General features: G+C 46.7%; 1 protein-coding gene across 2 annotated transcripts in view; it reads left to right on the top strand.

The window, feature by feature from the left end:
* Il6r (interleukin 6 receptor) overlaps window positions 1-18,929 on the top strand; it is a 52,436-nt gene extending 33,507 nt beyond the window's left edge. The window contains exons 7-11 of one of the 2 annotated variants that reach the window (XR_002212543.2): window positions 4,981-5,027; window positions 5,983-6,046; window positions 9,287-9,380; window positions 15,203-15,875; window positions 18,128-18,929. Coding sequence is in view for 1 of the 2 variants with exons in the window: in XM_020166223.2 (XP_020021812.1) it covers window positions 4,981-5,027; window positions 5,983-6,046; window positions 9,287-9,380; window positions 15,203-15,434 (437 nt within the window). In the remaining variant the exon portion in view is untranslated. Of the gene's footprint in view, window positions 1-4,980; window positions 5,028-5,982; window positions 6,047-9,286; window positions 9,381-15,202 lie in introns of both variants that reach the window. The other variant, XM_020166223.2, reaches the window with a different exon arrangement.
* Window positions 18,930-19,203: the final 274 nt, after the last annotated feature.

The following is a 19,203-nucleotide window of genomic DNA, read 5'->3' as shown; positions in this document are numbered from 1 at the left end:
AGGAGGACAATGAGTTCAAAGCCAGTCTGGAGTACATAGTGAGACCCTGTCTCAAAAAAAAAGCTGGAAGATACCTGTTGAATTTATTTCTCTAGTGGTGGAGGAGGGGTGGATCAGGGAGAATGGTAGAGGGAGTGAATTCGAGTATGATGTATTTTTTTTCACCCCACCCAGACCCTGCTTCTTTCCTCAGACAGGATTCCCCAGAGAACTGGCTTCTAGCTTTACTTCAGAGGTTGTTCTCCCACTTGGAAAAGCACTAAAATCAGGACAGTGTCTGGCTAAAACAAGGGGAGGGGGCTTTTGTGGGACTGCATGGGATTAAAACTCGAGAACCTATTCAAAAAATGAAGCAGAGGCCGGAGGGGTGGGACTGAAGTGGTAAAGTACTTACCTACTAAATGCGAGGCCCTGAGTTCAAACCCTACTACCACACACAAAAAAGTTAAGCCCCATTTTGTATTTAGTTGGGTCTTCCCTGTTGGAGACCCTCTACCCCTCCACTTTCCCTTTGGATGCCTCCACTCTGAAACTACTGGTGATGTTGCAGCTGGATTTGTCCTCATGCAGGTCTAAGGGCAGGACTTGAGGTGGGGGTTCGTACTGCCCATGTGCAGTGCCTACAGTGGCCTGGTTTGATGTGTGCTTGAGGTGAAACTGGGAGAAATCGCGCTCTAATAACTCAAGTATGATATATTTGATATATTGTAAGAACCTTTGTAAATGCCACAATCTACTCCTAACCAGCACAACAATAAAGTAAAATAAAATAAAATACCAGCTGGGCTGGTGGCTCATACCTCTAATCCTAGCTACTTGGGAGGTGGAGATCAGGAGGATTGAAGTTTGAAGCCCTTCCGGGAAAGAGTTTGTGAGACCCAATTTCAACCAATAACTGGTCACGGTGGCATGAGACCTCCTGAGATCAGGAGGATTTCTGCTCCAAGCCAGCCTGGGCAAAAATGTTTGGGAGAACCCATCTCAAAGGGAAAAAAATGTGTGTGGTGGCATTTACCTGTTATCCCAGCAATGGAGAAAAACATAAAGTAGGAAGACTGTGGTCCAGTCCAGCCTGGACAAAAAAGCGAGCTCCCATCTCCAAAATAACCAGAGTAAAAAGGGCTGGAGATGTAGCTCAAGTGGTAAAGTGCCTGAGAGACCCTGAGTCCAGACCCCAGTGTCACGTAATACATATCAGACATTAGACCCTTGCGAATCATGGTTCGACAGTTCCGAGGAGACCACTGTTGAGGACACACTGAAAATGCTCAGGATGCATAGAGTTCAGTATTATAAAATTACTCAAATTTACCTATGCAGTATGTACAGTACAGTGTCCATGACTTAAACCACAGTGCTACGTTCCCATAGCAAAACTGCTGCTGTACACGTTCATGCCTCTCACCGTAACCTCTCTGTAGGAGAGACCTCACTTTATTCTCTTTATCCCAACGCTGCAAATGCCTGACTCACTTCCACTAAAGACAAGCGACCTTTCAACAAATCTACAATTTTCACGTGCTCACTGAAATTAAGCACATTCACTTTTACCTTGCTTTGGGGGCACCATTTGCTTTTTGGGAGGCAGATTTTCACAAATTGAAGGGCAGGGAAACACTCAGCAGATCACACAATAATTTAAACACAACTGATGAGAACACGGGACTGAGAGCCTCTGCTCACCCACTGAGGTGAGGAATGTGTGTATGGGAATTTAAAGATTTTGCTTTTGAAATTTCTTTTGATTTTTGAAATTATTCTTTGACTGCACTTGGTCAAAACCGCACTAATCAATAAGGTGGGCTCACTGTATATAGCTATGTGTGTGTATGTCAAAGGGCTGGGAGTTTAGCTCAATGGTGGAGTGCACGGGTAGCATGTGTGAGGCCCTCAGTTCAGTCCCCAGCACACACATGCAAAGCACGCAGAAAAGGAAAACAAAACCAAACAAAAGAAATAGAAATTACTGGAGGGGAACTCGAAAACTCCCTCATCTAAACAGGAAGCATCAGGAGTTGTCCTGATGTGAGTCACGTAGTCTTTTCTGAGCAGGTCTGTGTCATCTGGGCCTGCACCTGCCTCCTACCCTGCCATGAGGGTGAAGCCAGGCTGCACAGGAAAGGGCCCCTTAGGGCGCTCACAAGGCAGGCACTACAATGTCCCTTGTACTTTACAGCACGCTACTTGTATGATTCATCTGAGTCACTCTCCCTGAGCCGCAGTCTCCTCATCTGTGAAATGGAAATGATTGTGGTTTATAACCACGTAAGAGCAGTACTCCCCTCCCTGGGGGATGAAGTGGTCTGAATTAAGGGTTTCCAGAGTCATTCGTTATTTAGACTTTATCTGACTTTATCTGACTCTATTTCACATTAGAAACATTTTATTCATCCTGGTCACATTCTGTGTTGCCCGAGATAATACCAAAATAAACTTTCCACTTTATCCCCAGAGATGGAACCACCAGCGGGAGGTTAAACTTCATTTTCTGGGCCAGATGCAGTGTGGGGAATCAGACTGAGGGTGAAACTATGTGTCTCCCTTTCTTCCTGCAAGGTCTCTCTGGATTTGGGGATTTTTTTTGGTGATAGTAGGGTTTGAACTCAGGGCCTTACGATTGCTAGGCAGGTGTTCTACCACTTAAGCCACTCCACTAGCCCTTTTTTGTGTTGGGTATTTTCAAGATAGGGTCTCGAAATTGTTTGTGTGGGCTGGCCTCAAACTGTGATCCTCCTGATCCCTGCCTCCCAAGTAGCTAGGATTACAGGCATGAGCCACTGGCACCCAGCAGTTTGGGGAACTTTAAAAAATCCTGGTGACTGAGTCTCATTGCTGGGGTTTTGAGTCCAGAGGTATAGGGTGGGGCCTAAAAGGTTCCAGATGAAGCTGGGCTCATGCCTGTAATCCCAGCAACTCAGAAGGAGGAGATCCAGGAGGATCTCAGTTTGAGGACAGCCTGGGCAAAAGTTAGCAAAAATCCTATCTCAATCAATAATTCACGGGTGGTGGCGTGCCTGTGATCCCAGCTATGCAGGAGGCGTAGGTAGGAGGATTGTGGTCTTAGGTGGCCTGAGCAAAAATCTAAGACCTTACCTGAAAAATAACAAACAGAAAAGAGCTGGGGATATGGCTCATATCCCCAGTGGTAGAGCTCCTGCCTGTCATGTGGGAGTTCCTGAGTTCAAACCCCAGTATCACATATTCACACAAAAAATATGATATATCTGGGTGTGGGAAGCTCCTGGGCTGAGTGACCATCTGTGGTTGGCTGTATTTTCTGTTTGGCACTGCCTTCATCTCCTGGTTTTAACTTTCATTCTAGTACTCCCCTACCTGCTATGTTCTGTTCATCTTTAGTTCACCCCTGCCAGGTGTTCTCTGTTCTCTGCTAGGCTGGTAGGGAGGAGCACCAAAGAATAAGAAACTGGGACCCTCCCGTGAATCTAGGGTTCAGTTCTGGCCTAACTTCCTGTGTGAGTTTAGACAAGTTGCTTTCCTTCTCTGGGCCTGTGTCCTCAACACAATGAGAAGGGTGGATGAGTTCTTCGGAGCTTCCGGTGCTGCTGATGTGTGTTTTTCTCCCCTCCTGGGGACAGCCCCCTCCCACTGGAAGTGTTCTCCTGGGCAGAAGCAGGACCGCCCTCTTCTCCACCCCATAGTAGTCCTTTCTTATTTTACTCTTGGTTCAGGGAGGTCATCTTGGTGCAAACCATCTCACTGGTATTTTTAACTTCTTGATGGAAAAATGATGGGCCGACAGAAAACATTTTGAAACCCAAAGCATTCCACCCATTGCCCGTCATGGTTCAGTGCCTGGTCCCTTGGGCTCACATTTGCTGCCGGACCTGGCCTCGTGTCAGGGTTCTGGCTTTGATCCTTGGCTTCTCTTGCTTCAGCGATTTCTGCAGAAACACTGTTCCCATGGAGGGGAGTGGCTAGAGGGAAGGCCTGGTCCACTTCCCTTCTGCAGGGTGTGCTCAGTCCATCCAGGCAGATGAGGATTATTTTATAGCAAAAATGTGAGTGGAAGGAAACTAAAACGTTAATAGTACTTATATCTGGTGATGCATGTCCTCCCAACTTCTTCTTCCTAGGAATACATATTACAATATATGTGTAATATATAATAAATGATAATGTAGGGCCAGGTGTGCTGGGCTATTCCTATAATCCCAGCTACTCAGGAGACAGAGGTAGGAGAATCTTGATCCAGGGCAGCCCTGGGCATAAAATGAGACTCTATCTAAAAGCAACTTAAGGAAAAAGGACTGGGGGTGTGGCTCAAGCGGTAGAGCACTGCCTAGCAAGTATAAGGCCCTGAGTTCAAATGTCAGTACCAATCAATAAATCAGTCAATAAAGAGTTTCTTTAGGACCTTTGGATCAAAATACATGGACTTTTTGCCTTGCATTGTTCATTATGTCATATCGTCAACATTTTTCTAAAATACATAGCTTGGAATTTTATTTTTAAGTGACAAATAATAAGTGGGCATATTTATAAGTGCAGTGTGATATGATTTTTATTTTTTGGCTTGTTTTGGGTGGTACTGGGGATTGAACCCAGCAGTCTTGCCAAGCATGATACTACTTGAGCCACTTCACCAGTCTTTTTTTTTTTTTCTGGCTGTAGGCACTCGACCACTTGAGCCACTCCTCTAGTCCTGTATTTGTTGTTGATAGGGTCTTCTTAACTTTGCCTGGACAAAGTTGTGATCCTTCTGCCTCCACTTCCCAAGTAGTGCCCTGTGCCCCGCCCCATGTTATATTTTGATACACAAACACATTGTATCAAATATTTTTAAGGCTACTACATGATATGATATCATAATTTGCATAGCTAGTCCCTTAGGATTGGTTGTTCCCAGTGGTAGGATTTTAAAAATAATGTTGTAATGATCTCTCATCTACTTCTGGAGCCCGCTGGACAGGACTCCAGGGTCCACGGTTCTGTCTTGATGAGCCTTCCTTCTATCCGCAGAATCCAGGAGTACTCCAGCTTTGATCCCGGTGTCCCCCTTCACACAGGTGAGCTCACGTTCTTGTAAAAGAGTCAGGGCAGCACAGCTGGTAGTTAGGACTGTGGTGGCACCAGACAGAATTTGGTCTCCATCCCAGGTCTTCCTAGAGATGTGGCTGTGGGGAGTTACCCGTCCTTCGCAAGGTTCTGTGAAGGTGGAGAGCAGTTCCGTGTCCTGGGGTTGTAAAGTGAGGGCAGGGCTGCCTGTAGCACACACTGCTCTGTGTCAAGGCATGACTGTTTCATCCCTGAGCTGTGTGAACACCACTAATGGCTTAGCTTGAGACAGGCTTCAGTTTATCTGAGTCCCTCCCCTGCTGGAAAGAGGATTATGTCTGAAGCTGCTTAACAAATTCCTTGATTAATCCAATTTTCCATCCAGCTCTACCTCCTTCCATGATCCTTAATTCCCTCAGTGCTAAGCTGGGAGCCCAGGAGCACAGAAAAGGGCTCTCCTGAGCCTGGTGCTCATTCCCTACAGGACTGTCTAGTCACCGTCTGGGCAGCTGCAGGTGAAACCCCAACATGGGTCCTAGGGGACACAATACACATGAGGACTGGCCCACCAGCTAAACTCTGAGCTGTCGGTGCATTGGTTCTCTCCTTCCATTTCCTGGCACAGAAATTTGTCCAAGGAATGGAGCCAGGTTTCTAGTAGGTGGTGGCACCTGTATGGTGGCATCAGAGCTGGAAGGACAGCAGCTGCTTCAGTGTATCTACTGAGTCTCTCCCCTGTGCCTGGGGCCGTGCCTTTGCCTTTGGTGGAGAGGCAGATTTAAGAAACCTGCACCTTGAGCAGGCCAAGCAGGAATAAAAGAACCAAATAACAGCAACAAAATTGAGGGTGACAGAAGTCAGATTCTGGGAGGTTCATGAGAGAGGAAGGCCTTAGGTGGAGCAGGGAGGCTTTGAGAAGGAGGTGACACCCGAGCAGGGTCTCAATGAGGATAGTGTCTCTTTTAGGTGCCTACCAATGAAGAGGAGGATGGTTTCCGAAGGTATTCGCCAAAAGCAACCACCCTCCCAGGTAAGGATGCATGTTTTTGTATCCCTCTGCTCTGCAGACAGTCTGCTCTTATGTGGACAGTTAACAGCAGGTCAATGGCAGAAATACTCTTTTATGTTTAAGAGTTTGATGATTGCTACAGTATAGTGAGGGGACCATGAGAAGAGTGGGATGAATGGGTGAAGTAGTTTGCAATTGACCCACAACATAAACAAGTGTGCTGCAAACCTAATTTCCAGAGTCTGAGATGGAAAATATGATGAGGGGATCTGGGTTGGGAGACCTTGACTTCCTCCTCCTCATTCTCTGTAACCTGCAAGACCAGGAAACCTTACCTTACCATCGAATCAAGAAAGGTCACAGGTCCTGTGTTTGTTTTACTAGGTTCAGGAGCCTCATGGGGGCTTTCTGAGGACATCCTTACCTGGGCAGACTCCTGCCTGCACCTGAGGCTGCCTGGTGGGGCTGCCTTCCAGTGGCAAAGCCCTGCTGTGACACAGCACACCTGTGGAGTACCTGCTAAATCCCTGGGGCTGAACTCTGCACAGCTGGGGCTCAGAGGGAATCAAGCCTGTCCCTGCTGTCAGGAGGCCTGCCAGTCCAGGGGGCTGGCTCAGACCAGTCACTGTAGCAGACTTGAGATGGACAAAGGGGAGGCAAAGATAAGACCTGGCATTGAGAGAGCTAGAAGATCATGGCCAGCTGGGTAATCACAGCAAGCTCTTGAAGGAGGTGCCATCTGAAATGGGCCTTGAACCATCTGAGTGGGATGACAGGAGGCTGAACCTTCAGGGTGGCTGTGGAGGGGATGCTCGAGGCTTCTCCACGCACACTTGCTGAGGAGCCCGACCTGCCCCAGCTCCACAAAGACCACCAGTTCATTCCCCAATGTGTGTCCCCATCCTGACCTTCCACCAAGACCCAGGCTCAACTGGGTCTATGCAACTGCCTAGTTGTCATACCTACTTGGAACCTACTAGAAATTTAACATGTCTAAAAGAGAAAATTTGATTGCTACTTCCCCACCCCCAAGTCTGTCTTGCCATCTTCCTATCTCAGTGACGGACACCATGTTTGCTGGGTTGCTCATGTCTCAGAGACCAGGAGTCACAGTTGTGTGGAGCCAGGGTTCAGGCTCCTCCATTCCTAATGGCTGATGTGATGATTGACTGTTGATGTCACCAGCAGTCACCACTTTAGACACCCACTGGGCGCAGGCATTCTCATGCATCCAGACTGGTGAGTGATCATTGACTGCAAGGACAGGTCTCTTCAAGTATGTCCCAGGTCTTGACAGAAACAGCAGGATGCTTGCTTGCTCAATTATTAATATTTTGTCATCTTTTATAATTATTCCTCCCTTCATTCAATAAATATTTAGTGAAAGCCTGTCATGTGCCAGGCTTTGTTATAAACCTCAGCTATACAGAAAAGGCATGAAGGTTCCTTGTCCCCTGGATCTTATATTCTAATCAAGGGAGATGAACAAATAAGTAACGTAATGTTAACAGTGACAAAGCTATGGTGCAGAGTGCAGGGAAGGGTAGGTGATGCAGTAGCAGCAGGAACAGTAGGTGATGCAATGGTCGTGAAAGGGCTGCTGAGAAGGGAGCATTAGAGCAAAGACCTGGGAGGTAGGAAGAAGCTGGCCAAATGGAGGAGGTCAGAGGAAGATCATCCTGGCAAAGCAAGCAGCAAGTGCAAAGGCCCTGAGGTTGAGCACATGTGGAAGAACAAGGAGGGAATTGTGGGTTTAGTAATAGAGTGAGGAGAATGGAGGAGGGAGGGTCTGAAGACAGGAACGGCAACTAGACGACTGTTAAGACTCCCATAACGAATAGGGTCTTTGTTAGGACTTTGAGTTTAACCCCAGGGCAGATGGTGCTGAGCCACAGACAGCTTGGCTTTGTGTTTCAAGGTCATTCTGGGTACTGGTTGGAAAAGCACCTGTTGAGGATTAGGACCAGAAGCCAGTAGACCAGTTGGCAGCCTCTGAAGCCCTACAAGGTGAGAGAGGGCAGCAGCTGATGCAAGGGTTGGCACTGGAGGTAGTAAAAAGTGGTCCCCTTCTGGACACGTGTCAGGGCCTAGCCCAGGATGTGCTGCTGCGTGGCCACAGGGTACAGAGAGAAGTGTTCCTGAGAGTGATGGTTTCTTATATGTCCCCTCTGGGGTCTCTGGCAGTTGTAAGACGGGCCTTGCACTGGGAAGACATGACTTCTTTGGAAGCTAAGCTGTTCTTTCATTCACTCAATGAAATGGTTTTGGAGAGCTGGCTTGGTGCCAGGCCCTCTGGGAACCGCTGGAATCGAACAGTGAGAAAGACACATGTGGTCTCTGCTTTCCGGAAGCTCAGACTAGAGGTAGAACTGGAGGAATGGCCAGGATGGGCGCTCACCCAGCTTGGAGTGACCTCATCTGAGACCCAAAGGCCGAGTTGGGGACTGGACAGCAAAGGGGTACAGCAAAGGTGGGAAGAACTTTCCGGAGAGAAGGGGGACACATGTGGAGAGCTCTGGAGGAAAGAGAAGGTGGAACACTGAAAGTGAGGTTCGGATGGCTGTGACTTTCATGCCAAGCAAGGGAACAACGTGGGGTTGCTCTCGCTTTGATTTTCCTCCCAGTGGAGAAAATGACTTCACATATTTGGCTGAAAGCCTCCCCAACTCGTCCTTAGAGGAGCCACGATGGGGGCGTCCCCTGAGGCTTCTGCTTTCTGCACCCCCTGGGCCTCGTGGGAGCAGGCTGAGTGCCACCAGAAGAGCCACCTGACAATGAGTGGGTGTCTGTGGCTGGCCACAGGAACTCAGAAACGGAGCTTAAGGTGTATACCTTGCCAAGTGGCAGACCCCAGGGGTGTGGCAGACCCCAGGGATATGTCAGATCATGCTGGGTCTTACCCAGAAAACTGGCAGCAGTTGGCAGCTTTGATCCTTAGCAGAGGCGTCTCCTCTTCCAGGGGGGCGCCTGTGAGAGTTTCCTTAGCACCAGCTGACAACCTTTTTGTTCTTCTGTTGACTTTTTTTTTTTTTGGTAGCACTGAGGTTTGAACTCAGGGCCTCATGCTTGCTCAGCAGGTGCTCTGCTGCTTGAGCTACTCTTCCAGCCCCTTTTTGTGTCAAGATAGGGTCTCGTGAACTATTTGCCCGGGCTGGCTTCAAACCTTGATCCTCCTCATCTCCGCCTCCTGAGTAGCTAGGACCACAGGTATGAGCCACTGGCTCCTGATTCTGACTTTGTTCTTTTTCTTTTTTTTTCTAGTGCAAGATTCTTCTTCCACATCACTGACCACATTCTTGGCAGCTGGAGGAAGCCTGGCTTTTGGCACATTCCTGTGCATTGGCGTCGTCCTCAGGTGAGATGGGTCCACGTTGTGCTGTTTTCTTAGCCAGCTTGCCTTTGCCCGTTTGGTCATTAAAAACTTACACAACATGAACGCATTCATCTCTTCATTTACAAATGGACACACATGCAACACAGCACCGGTGACCGAACTCAGCCCTGTGTCACGTGCTGCAGGTGACACTGGTGAGCATGACAGGTCCATCTAGTGAGGAAGCCAGACATAGAGAAGTGATTACCTGTGTGCAGAGCAGCCGTGGCAAGGAGAATGGACTCACCATAGAGGAGGAAAAGAGGGTTAGAAGAGTGACAGGTGACTCGTAAGCTCTTGGGGACCTCACAGTGGCCCTGAGTTGGTTTGATTACAGTGGCAAGATGACAACTCAAATTGTGCTCAGCTTGGGGTTGTTCTCACTTTGATTTTTCTGTTCTTATTTTATTTTAAAAATTAAATTAAATTTTAAGTTTTGTATTGTTTGGAATGCTAGGGGATCACTCTCAGGGCCTCCTGTGTACATTGAACTCTCATTTTGATTTGTTCAATGAAGTCATGAACAAGCCCTCCACAGGGTGGGCAGTGAGTGGAGGTGGCTCCTTGGAGGAAGTGACGCCTTTTATACCTTTGGGACAGAAGGGGTCACAGTGGCCTTCAGGGCCCCCTCTGCCTGCATAGGGAACCTGGGCCTCACCACAGTGCACATGCAAGTGTTCCCCTTCGAGTTCTGCACTGTTTCTTCAACAGGCCTTTCTCATAATCCACCCAGATCTACAGGAGAGATATGATTTCCGTTTGATAGACAAGAAACTAAAGCTGCAAGGGGTGGAGCGATTACAGCGATAAGGTTAAAGGGACGATTGAAACCCAAAGCTCTTCAGATGGTCCTTAAGGACGGTGTAGCCCGTTCTTTAGCTGACACATGAGGAGAGGAGACAGCCCCAGAAGGTAAAATGACTAGGCTGAGCACAAGGGAGAGTTGTGTGTGTGTGTGTGTGTATATGGTGTATGATGTGATGTGGTGTGTGTGTAGTGTGTGTGGTATGTGTGTGGTGTATGTCTCTCTGTGTGTACAGTGTGTGTGTATAGTGTATGGTGTGTGTGTGTATAGTGTGTGTGCACTGTGTGTACAGTGTGTGTGTAGTATATGGTGTGCGTGTTTGCATAGTGTGTGTACAGTGTGTGTGTACAATGTGTGTGTATAGTGTATGGTGTGTGTGTAACAGTGTGTGTGTGTACAGTGTATGGTGTGCATGTGTGCATAGTGTGTGTGTACAGTGTGTGTATAGTGTATGGTGTGTGTGTATATAGTGTGTGTGTGTGTGTACAGTGTATGGTGTGCGTGTGTACAATGTGTGTACAGTGTATGGTGTGTGTGTATAGTGTGTGTGCACAGTGTGTGTGTACAGTGTGTGTGTATAGTGTATGGTGTGTGTGATGTGGGAACAGCCTGAGAACCCTTCCCTTGCCTGCAGCGCTAGCCTGCTGTTGGCTGACTGGTGGGTCCAGCAGTTCTACCGCAGGCACCTAACAAACAGTGCTCTGCTAACTGCTGGTACAGAAGCCTTAGAGCCGAGTCTGCTCACCTGGTTGATGCTTGCACACTGGCTGGCTGTTAAACAGCCAGAGTCCCTGCAGCAGACAGGGCAAGTGCCCTTACCAAAAACATATCAGCCATTTATTTCTTATCCTGGCAAGTCTCCATTTTCTCCTATATTTGGCAAATTTATTTGGTAAAAGAACAATTATTTCAAATGATGACAAACTCTTCAATTCCCCAAATCTCTCCTGGCAAGAAAAAGAGATAGAGGGCCCAGTATGGTAGTGAACATCTGTAATCCCAGCTACTTGGGAGATGGAGGTTGGGAAGATCATAGTTTGAGGCCAGCCTGGGCAAAAAGTTAGCAAGACCCCATCTCAGACTGAGCATGGTGGTTCACATCTGTAATCCCAGGTACTAGGAGGTACAGGTAGGAAGATTGAGGTCTGAGGCTGACCCAGGAAAAGAAAAGGGTTAGACCATATTGAAAAAAAATCACTAAAAACAAAAAAAAGGCTAGGGCATGGCTCAAGTGGTAGAGCAACTGCTTAGCAAAAGTGAAACCCTGAGTTCAAACCCCACTACCACCACCAAAAAAAAAAAAAAAAAGGCCATCAACTTAGATACTGTGGGACTGGAGTACCAAAGTGGCTGAGCCACAGTGACCATCGGGATGGCTGCATTCCCATTAGGCAGAGTATGAGGGGCAGGTTGACACTCTCCTGCCTGTCCAGGTCACCACGTTTTTACTTTTAGTACATTTGAGTCCAAAAATATTCCTAAATGTTTTCCCAGCAGTATCAGTGACAATATGCTGCTGAAAAAGGCTTTTCATTTCCTTAAGTGGCTGTCATAACTTGCAGGGGCCAGTTCTTCCCACCCTACCCCAGGCCCCAACCATTCTCTATTTTGTGATATTCAGCAGTGCAAAATAAGACTCTCGTGGCACTTTTCTTCACATTTATCTAGAATGGATGTATGCCCTTAGGTGACAATGTCTTATATGTATGCCTCTGACTTAAAACTCCTTTTGTAAGTGAGGCCAGTACTTCTCACCTGTAATGCTGGCTATTCAAGATCTAAGGCAGGAAGATTGCCTGAGCCCAGGAGTTCAAGATCAGCTTGGGTAACACAGTGAGACCCTATCTCAAAAACTAAAAGTCATCTGGGTATGGTGGCTCATGACTGTAATCCCAGCATATTATAGGTTTGCACCTATAATCCCAGTGGCTAGAAGGAAGGATTTGGAGTTCAAGGCCAGCCTGGGCTATATATAGTGAGGCCCTGTCTCAGAAACCAAACCAAACCAAAGCAAAAAGGGGACTGGGTGTGGCTCAAGTGGTAGAGCACTTGCCTAGTGAGCACAAGGCCCTGAGTTCAAACCACAGTATCATCAAAAAATAAATCATTTTGTATTAGATGTAGTGTTTCATTTCAATATTTAAAAATTACAGACTCTCTCTCCATGAAGGGGCAGAGGAATTCTGGTGTCCTGGACCACAGAAGTGACTAGTGCATGGCACTTTCTGTGACCTTGGTGGGGTGTCTTGGTTTCTACATTGCAGTTTTAAAAAAGAGTGAGAGGGCTTGGGGGCTTGGCTCAAGTGGTAGAGTGCTTGCCTTGCAAATGCAGAGCCCTGAGTTCAAACTCAGTATTGCTGGGAGGGAGGGAGGGAGAGAGAGAGAGAGAGAGTCATTATAAGGTGTCTTTTGTTTTGTTTTTAACTTCTTTTGCCATGGAACTTATTCTCTAAGCAAAACCTTTTGAACCGGTGTGGTAGTAGAGGTGCAGGCCTATAATCTCAGACTTGGGAGGGTAAAACAGGAGGATTGTGAGTTTGAGGCTTGCTTGAGCTACAGTGAGATTGTGTCTCAACAAATAAACAAAAAAACTACATTATAAAGCCTAAGCATGTAGAACAAATAAAAGGCAGAGGTCAAGGTGGATGTGAAGCCCAGTAGCTCAATTGCTTCCTCCTTCTACCTGCTGCACATCCTTTGAGGTCCTCTGCTCACAACCTCCCATGCCAGGTGTGAACACCCTTGGCCCCTGGCTGGCTGGTTTCAAAGGGCCCTTTGAATTTAGTGATTTTCAGAAAGGGTTTCATTCTCTACTCAAAATATTTCAATAGGAGAGCTCCCTTTCTCAGTTACCCATCCAGTTGCTTTGAAAAAAACTGAGATTGCTTCCTTCTTTCTTTCTTTCTTTCTTTTATTATTCATATGTGCATATAAGGCTTGGGTCATTTCGATTGCTTCCTTCTTAATTTACAAAGGTCAAGCCTGTGTGTGTGTGTGTGTGTGTGTGTGTGTATGAGAGAGAGAGAGAGAGAGAGAGAGAGAGAGAGAGAGGAGAGAGATTATTATAGGCAATCTGCTAAATACTAACAAATAGAAAAGAAGTGAAATCATGCTATCCAAAGAAAGATGTCCACTGTTTTTTTGTTTGTTTGTTTGTTTTGGTGGTACTAGGATTTGAATTCAGAGCCTTACACTTGCTAGGCAGGCATTGTAGCCTGAACCACTTAAGCCACCCTTGAGCCACTCTGCCAGCCCCGAAGATGGCCACTGTTAATTTTTAAGATGTGTGATCGAGGTCTAATAAGCATATAGAAAAGTACAGCTTCGTGGATTTCCACAAAATCAGCCCACCTGCATCAAGGACGCTTACTGCTTAGATGAATTTCCTGAATCTTTTTCCTCTTCATAGTTTCCTGTTTGTATTTACTTAGCCATGCTTATTCTGAATCTACAACTTTGAATTCTACCTCTTAAACTCAGCAAAGCATTTTTTTCACATGGTTACACATTCTTTGTAGAGGTCACTTTCATTAGCAGCAAACTCCTCTAATAGGGACACAAACCCAAGTTCACTTAACCAACCTCCTAATAATGAACATTTGGATATTTTGCTTTTATAAACAACACTGTGTTGAACATCTTTGTGCACAAAGCTTTTTCGGGGTATATTCCCAGAACAGGAATATTCCTGGGTCATAGGTGCTGAATGCTTTTTAATCTAGAGTGAAATGTGTCCCAGTCCTGTCACAGAGGAGGAAAATTCCTCTCAAGGATTCTGTGTAACTCCAGCAAGCACCCCTGCCAGGCTCTCTTCCTGTGTTGGGTCCAAATGGCAAAGCCCTAAGTAACATTCTGCAGGTTGATTATTCTATTTGGATAACAGGCTAAGAGCCAGTGGCAGATTTGGAGCCAACTATCAATTATTTATCATAACAAGCACAGGAATAGCCTGCTGATCTAAAAAGAAGCCCAAGCAAAATGCCCAGCTCTTGTTTTTGACCTTGGTTTCCCTTTCTCCCTCCCAGCCCGTCCTGGAGGAATTGATATTTGAGGGCATTGAGAGTTGCTCTCACTTTTGGGTTCAGTAGGCAGCAAGTCAGTCACAAAGTGGGATGGGGAAGGGAGGAGATGAGGCCCCGGATGTCTGAGCACATGGGGCTGAAGAGCCCCTCTGGCAAGGAGGCCCAACTATATACTTTTGAAGATCCCTATCACCAGCTCATCTTTCTTTGAGTTGTCAAGTGACTCTTGGTTACTAAGTCCTGGCTTTGGGCCCAGAGTGGAGCACTGTGAATGGCGCCATGATCAGAGAGATGTCTATCTCCTTCCTGTTTAACACTGACTTTCCTGCCAGATGAGTCAACGGGTGCCCCATGGTACCCATATTTGAGTGCGAAAGCTTAGGCCCTCTGGGTGGGAGTAGGCCAGCGGGGGCAGATTGAGAACTGGGGAGACAAGAATACTGGATTCAGAGGACAGGAGCGCTGGTGTGGGGGTGCTGGTAACCCTTTCTCTGTGATTTAATGGTGGTTGTGGTTGACTTGCCTCCTGCCAGCCTGAATTTGACTGAGAAGCCCATTGTCCTTCCCCACTAAAAGAATATTCTCCCTCACTTTCTCTTTTTTAAGTAAATAGATTTGGAACATATGATGTGTACCTAATGGGCAGTGTCTGGAACAAGGCAAATTAAGGGACTGTCAAGTGACTCTTTGGTGCTATGAAGGGGCACTCACATTTGTCCCAGTCTCCCTCTTACAAATTGGGCCAACTATATGTACCTCTTCCCTTGGGGTGTTTTTGAAACTCAACAGTCCTTCAGAACATCGTGAAAACCTGGGTGATGAAGAGCAGATGATGTGGTGAACAGTTCCCAGTCCTTTGAGTTGAGCTGTAAGTGCCAGGCCACCAGGGCAGCCAGCTGTTGGTGTTTTTCACTGTGGGTTCATCTCAGGGGGAATTTAACATCTATCTGGTTTGTCTTTTTGTGTGTTGTGTGAAGGCTGAAGAAAACATGGAAGTCACAGGCTCTGAAGGAATGCAAGACCAGCATACACTCTCCATATTCCTTGGGGCAGCCTAAGCCCACTATCGTCTTCGTTCCTCTCCTTGCCCCACCAGTATCTCCCAGCAGCACTGGGTCTGACAACACCTCGAGCTACAGCCAACCAGATGCCAGGGACTCACGGAGCCCTTATGACATCAGCAACAGAAGCTACTTCTTCCCCAGATAGCTGTCTGGGTGGCACTTGGCACTGCCATTCCAGCTTATCTCAGGGGTGGAGGTCTGCAGCATCACTGCTGTAGAAGAATATTGCAGAAGATTCTATACGGAGTCAAAATTCATTTGCTGCATCTGTTCTGAAGGAAGAGGTGGCTGAGTTCTCAAGCCTCCTTTCCCAAATACTCTGGTTCAGGGGGTCATGAGGAACTCAGGCCACCCTGAAGAGAGCTGTGTCAGGACTCAATTGGTCACTGTGTGGAGGAGCTGCTGGTCACCCCCATACCCCAATATATCTCTACAAACTGCACCCTCAGTGAGGGGATGGGAGTCCAGCCAAAGGCCACCCTGGTCACCTATCTCCTGGCCCACCACAGAGCTGCACGTTCTACCTTGAACTCTTAACACCGTAGTGCTTTGCCATTCTGTTTTAGTAGGCTGGAGATGGCTTTTTGTAAGTTACCAAGGCTGGGGAGGAAGCTCTTTCCTGCCTTTCTTCACAGTTGAAAAACAGCTGGGGGGGTTGGGGTGCTGGTTGTGGTTGGTAGTGAGTAATATCTCAGGGCCTGATAGTTTTAAATGGAATTATAATTAGTTCTTCATTAGCATTTTGCTAAATGTGAATTATAACCCTAGGCATTTGTAGAAGCAATTGCACTGGCCTGATTCTCCTCTTTGGATCTCAGGACTTCAGGAAGAGGAAGAAGGGGAGTGGGAACAGTCTCTGTGGTCCCCCATCATAGCTGAGGAGGACCCTAGCCTCTGAAAACCGGTGTCCTTTGTTCTCCCAGCTTCCCCCAATGGAGGGCTAGTGGGAGGGAGGGCTTCTGCCAGAGCCCAGAGCAAAACTGTTTTACACCAACTTTGTTGATTCTGGTTTCAACTGGACCTGAGCAAGTAGGGCAGATGATATTCATGTGAAAGAAAAATGAATCTGGCAAGAATGTACTTTTTTTTTTTAAACTGCTGACTATTTTCTCTTGAGACACTGCAAGATCCAGTATTTGATTCGATGGGTGTCAGTGTATAAATCACTTAGGGGAAAAGCACAAATAACTTCATTTAGCATAAGACCAGTCAAGTGAAAAAGGAGGAGGAGAAAAAAGTAGTTTCTGGTTTCATTCTGTATTTTGTTTTTGTCTAAAAAGGTACGAAAGTGAGGGCTAAGTGCATGGCTCAAGTGGTAGAGCACCTGCCTAGCAAGTGCCAGGCCCTGTTCAAACCCCAGTACCACCAAAAAAACAAACAAAAAAAACTACTTTAGGGAAAAAGCAGTTTGTGATGCTGCCCCAGGTGGTTGGGAAGAAGGAAAGACTGTCTTGCTTCCTGTTCTCAGGCCTCCCACCAGTACCAGGCAGGGTCCTGGAAATTCTCCACCCCTAAGGTCAGGAGCCCTGTTATCAGAGGGAAAGTTCATTAGAATTCCTCCCTTGGTGCCTTCTTTTCTCCCAGCCCCTTGAGTTGGATTCAGTTCAGTTACAGGGTGGAAGGGCCCACAAGCGGCTGGCCACCACACTGACCAACCACCTCAGCTGACTCCTGTCGGTGTTCTGAGAATTCAGACAGGTACCCACAAAGTAGAGCTCTGATTAAAATGAACGGTGCAACCACCTCAGACCCTGAATTTACCAGACCACAAAACCTTTCTAGTAGTTTACCCTTTTAGAACCACACCTCCCCGCCTCCCAACACCAGACAGGTGGTAAAGGATGAAAACCACTGTGGTTTATTTGCTGTTTGCCAGGTTCAAGGCATTGCTATCTTAAGCAAGCAGTGATTTTCATTCTGACTCTGTCTGTACGTTGTAGGCCCTGTTGCCAACTTAGGCAACACATGGTAAGTTGACAAAAGTCAAGCAGGTGTTCATGGTTTCTTTTCATTTTTTTCCCCTCTGTAAAGTTTCTTGAGAACAGCAAAAATGCTGTGAAAGGGAAATATTAGGAATGTGAATCATGAGAATTTGTGTGAGAAAAGGTGATTCTGGGCCCACGGTTCTTTAATTCTTTGCCTTTACCCACATGCTATATTACCAAAAGCCAGACAGAGCCGTGCTGGCGGAAGATGTGAAATCCAGATAGCTCACTATCTGTGAGAGCTAGGCAGCTTTGATCTCCAAACTGTTATTGCTTTCATTATTATTGTAACGGAACTGCCTTGGTTTTTTTTTTTTTTTTTTTTTTTGTATTGAAGAGGGATTTTTTTTTCCCTCTTTGTTTTTTATAAGCTAGTATCAATGAAGTAAAAGTCTGTCTTCTTGGGCTCAGGCCTTGCTCGGTGCACACAGGTATATGCCCTAAGCTTTCTCTGTCCTTGAATCTGTGGTGGCTGAATTTGTGTCTCAATCCTTGGGTCATTCTTACCTGAGTTTCTGCAGGCCACGAGCTGCCTTGTATCCTCAACAGTGCTGTTACTCACCTAATACCTACAGCCAGTGGCCACACAGCCAGGTGTGTAATGTTGGGACAGAGACAGCTTAAAGGTGACAACCCATCCTGAGGGATGGGTAAAGTAAAAAAATATGCTAGATCAAGATGTAAAGTGGTCATTAATTCTTGTAGCATTAATGAAATATTTAGGAAAGATTTCAAGGAAGTAGCATTGAATTTGCATATGAGGCCTTTGGTGACTCAGACACTTTGCTGTGATGGGGCGGTGCCCTTGCACTTGGTTGGCTGGACTCTGAACTCCGCCATTTCCCCCACTTAGGAAAGAGAAAACTGGTGACCCCAGCGAGGTGTGGAATCTGCTGCTGGAACTGGATGGGGAGCCACGCCGTGGTGAATACAGTCCAGTAGGGCAGGCTGGGACTGGTCGTGACTCGGGGGTGCCTGAGGACTGCACAGGAATATCTCGCCTGGCTGCTTTGATGCTGAGCTGTTACCTCAATGCAGGTCTGCATGGCTGACCTAGTTGGAGAGGATTCCCACACCAGCTCCAAGTGGAGTTGGTGAGGAACCAATCTGAGTTTGGAAAGGCCGGACAACCCACGATCCTTTCCCATGCTGCAGGCTGCAGGGGGGTATTGCTGGAGGAGGCTGGTCAGCAGGCTCAGATCTTGTGCCAGGTGCCCCTGAGCATCCCCTAAAGGTCCTTCCAGGCTTGTGTCCCCAGTGTAGTCAAGCACCAGCTCCAGGGAGTTTCTACGGTAACCTTAATGATTATTAAGGAATATTGTCAGTTTTATGAACATATGCTCAGACTGAGGTCTGCTTTGAAAAGGAAAGGACTGAAATAGCATGTAGCAAGCTGTTAATTAACAGAGACCTTCTTGGATAGAGATCACATCTGTTAAATAGAATACCTCAACTCTACACTGTTTTGTTTTGTTTTTCCCTTTGAAGACAAATAATACTTTTAAGGTTTTTATTACCCCACCAGTTACCTGAAAGCAAATACCAAAGGCCGATGTCTGTGTTGTCAGTATGTCTTTCAGCGCTGTTTTTTTGCCAGCCATTTTGCATTTTAAGTGAAAATTGTAAATGTTTGAAATAAATAACTTCTAAAAATATGCTTGAGTTATAATCTTTCTTTGGGCAGTTGAGTCATGTAGAGGAAAGTGAGGAGAAAGCAGTGAGGAAGAGGTGTACTCAAGTAGGACTACTCAAAAATGAAGGGCTTGCCTTAATGTAAAGATGAAAATACCTATGGGAAAAAATTAGATAAGTTCAACAAAGAGGTAGCAATTTCTCAAAGGGCTTTAGTTATGAAAATATTATCCTAAACTGGGTGCTGGGGATTTTGGAGGGCGTGTGTGTGTCTTCCATGTTTACCATCATGATAAC

The sequence above is a fragment of the Castor canadensis genome, chromosome 11, assembly GCF_047511655.1.
Source record: "Castor canadensis chromosome 11, mCasCan1.hap1v2, whole genome shotgun sequence".
Classification (NCBI taxonomy): Eukaryota; Metazoa; Chordata; class Mammalia; order Rodentia; family Castoridae; genus Castor; species Castor canadensis.
The sequence above is the reverse complement of the archived record's forward strand: the minus strand, read 5'-3'. Positions and strand labels throughout refer to the sequence as shown.